General features: G+C 40.4%; 1 protein-coding gene across 1 annotated transcript; it reads left to right on the top strand.

The window, feature by feature from the left end:
- The first annotated feature begins 1244 nt into the window (after positions 1 to 1244).
- LOC102840074 (olfactory receptor 7E24-like) lies at positions 1245 to 2174 on the top strand. The gene has a single exon (XM_006877375.1). It carries the CDS (start codon positions 1245 to 1247, stop codon positions 2172 to 2174), a length of 930 nt encoding a protein of 309 aa, XP_006877437.1.
- The last annotated feature ends 384 nt before the right edge of the window (positions 2175 to 2558 follow it).

Raw genomic sequence — 2558 nt, 5'->3', positions numbered from 1 at the left:
ATGGTATTTTGTCCAGTGGTGAGGATGCTTGTTTTCTTCACATGGATGTGCATTTCATACTGAAGGCTATGTCTTTTAATCTTCATCAGTATTTTAAGTCCTCTTTGCTTTCATCAGGCAATATTGTATTATCTGGATAACACTGATTGATAATGAGTGTTCCTCCAATTTTGATGCCACATTCGTCTTCAGCTAATTCAGTTTCTCAGACTACTTCTTCAGCATAAAGATTGCTTAGGTATGGTGAAAGGATACAACCTGAGTGTTCACCTTCCTGGTTTAAGACCATTTAGTATCCACTTGTTCTGTTCTAATGGCTGCATCTTGTTCTATGTACAGGATTCTCATGTGAACAACTACACATTCTGGAAAACCCATTCTTTATAATGCTATCCATAGTTTGTTATGATCCATACAGATCAAAGTCTTTGCATAGACAATAAGCAAGTAAACATCTTTCTGGTATTTTCCACTTTCAGCCATCATTGGTTCAATGTCAGCATTGATATCTCTAGTGCTATGCATGTCCTATTCTGAATCTGGCTTGAATATATGACAGTTCACTACTGATGTACTGATGCAAACATTTTTTTAATAACTGCTGGAAAATTGTACTTGTGCCGTGCTAATGATATTCTTCAATGATTTTTGCATGGCATTGGGTGACTTTTCTTGGGAATTGGCACAAAAATCGATCTCTTTCAAACGGTTGGCCAGGTACTGGCTTCCAAATTTCTAGGAATAGCTAAGTGCTATTGAGTCGATTCCAACCCATAGCGACCCTGAACAGGGTTTCCAAGGCTGTAATCTTTACGGGAGCAGAAAGCCTCATCTTTCTCCTGCAGAACAGCTGGTAGTTTCGAACTACTGACCTTGCGGTTCGCAGCCCGATTCATAACCACTACGCTACCAGAGCTCCTTACCTCCAAAGCATCACTAGACCATCTCTATAGATTTTTCATCTTATAATGTCCATGCCATCCTAATATTTTTTAATCCAGTGTCTCTAAATTGGGTATATACAAAAACAGAAAAATAGCACAGAAGAGGAGAGTTTTGAGTAGTACAGTGGTTGGGTTAGCTACAACTCAAAATATATTACTGAAATGTGAACACTTGCCAGTTTGTGAATTTTTTGTGAATTTCTTTATTTTAAACATACATGCAATGCTGGATACCGGTTCACTTGTTACCTTTAATTAATCCTTTTCTTTTTTTTCCCCTCCAAACCCTATCTCAGGAACATGGAATCACGGAATTTAACAGGAATCTCACAATTCTTCCTTCTGGGCCTTTCTGAGGATCCAGAACTGCAACCCCTACTCTTTGAGCTGTTCCTGTCCATATACCTGATCACAGTGTGTGGGAACCTGCTCATCATCCTGGCTGTCAGCTCTGATCACCATCTCCACAGCCCCATGTACTTCTTCCTCTCCAATCTGTCCTTGTCTGACATTGGTTTCATCTCCACCACAATCCCAAACATGCTGGTCAACATTCACACACAGAGCAATTCCATAACCTATGATGGCTGCCTGACACAAGCATTTTTCACTTATCTCTTTGCAGGTCTTGACAGTACGTTCCTCACTGTGATGGCTTATGACCGGCTTGTGGCCATCTGTCAACCCCTTCACTACACAATTATCATGAACCCCCAACTCTGTGGCTTGCTAGTTTTGGCATCTTTTCTTATCAGCATTCTGGACTCCCAATTAAACATTTTCATGGTTTCACAACTTACCTTCGGCTTAAATGTGGAAATCCCTAGTTTCTTCTGTGACCCTCCACAACTCCTCACCCTTGCCTGCTCTGACACTTATGTCTATACCATACTAATATATTTTATTGGTTCCATCTTTGGTGGTGTTCCAGTATCTGGGATCCTTTTCTCTTATATTCGAATTATTTCCTCCATTTTGAGAGTCTCATCTTCAGGTGGGAGATATAAAGCCTTTTCCACCTGTGCCTCTCACCTGTTAGTTGTTTGTTTATATTATGGAACAGGACTTGGGGTGTACTTTAGTTCGTCTATCTCATCTTCTGCCAGGAAGGGTGCAGTAGCCTCAGTGATGTACACTGTGGTTACCCCCATGCTGAACCCCTTCATCTACAGCCTAAGGAACAAGGACATAAAGAAAGCCCTAAGAAGGCTCCTCAGCAGAACAACCTAATCTCAACACTGAGCCATATTCACTGGCATATGGAATGAAAAGATTTCAAGACATAACAGCTGCAATCAGAAATCTTGCCTGTTTGGTTTCATAATTTTTGTAGCTCTCATGGGTTCAATGTTGAGTTTCCATACCTGAACACCATTTGCTTTGTCACATCTTTAATATGGTACTGGGAGTATTCTGGGATATGTCAATTTTCAAGATCAAATCCTAAATTACCTTCTGTAGTTTCTCATCTTTGACCCAGATTTACTGGTAAAATGCACAATTGTATTTGTATGTACTGGTGTGATGTTGTGGGTTAATGCGCTGGACTGAAAAGTCTATTTGAATTGGAAGGTCGGCAGTTCAGGCTCACCAGCTACTCCTTAAAAACCCTAT

The sequence above is a fragment of the Chrysochloris asiatica genome, unplaced genomic scaffold (assembly GCF_000296735.1).
Source record: "Chrysochloris asiatica unplaced genomic scaffold, ChrAsi1.0 scaffold00491, whole genome shotgun sequence".
Taxonomy (NCBI): domain Eukaryota; kingdom Metazoa; phylum Chordata; class Mammalia; order Afrosoricida; family Chrysochloridae; genus Chrysochloris; species Chrysochloris asiatica.
This window is presented reverse-complemented; position numbering and strand designations above follow the sequence as displayed.

What these genes read in the sequence shown, in the direction of transcription:
- LOC102840074 (XM_006877375.1), top strand. Translation starts at nt 1,245, where the DNA reads ATGGAATCACGGAATTTAACAGGAATCTCACAATTCTTCCTTCTGGGC.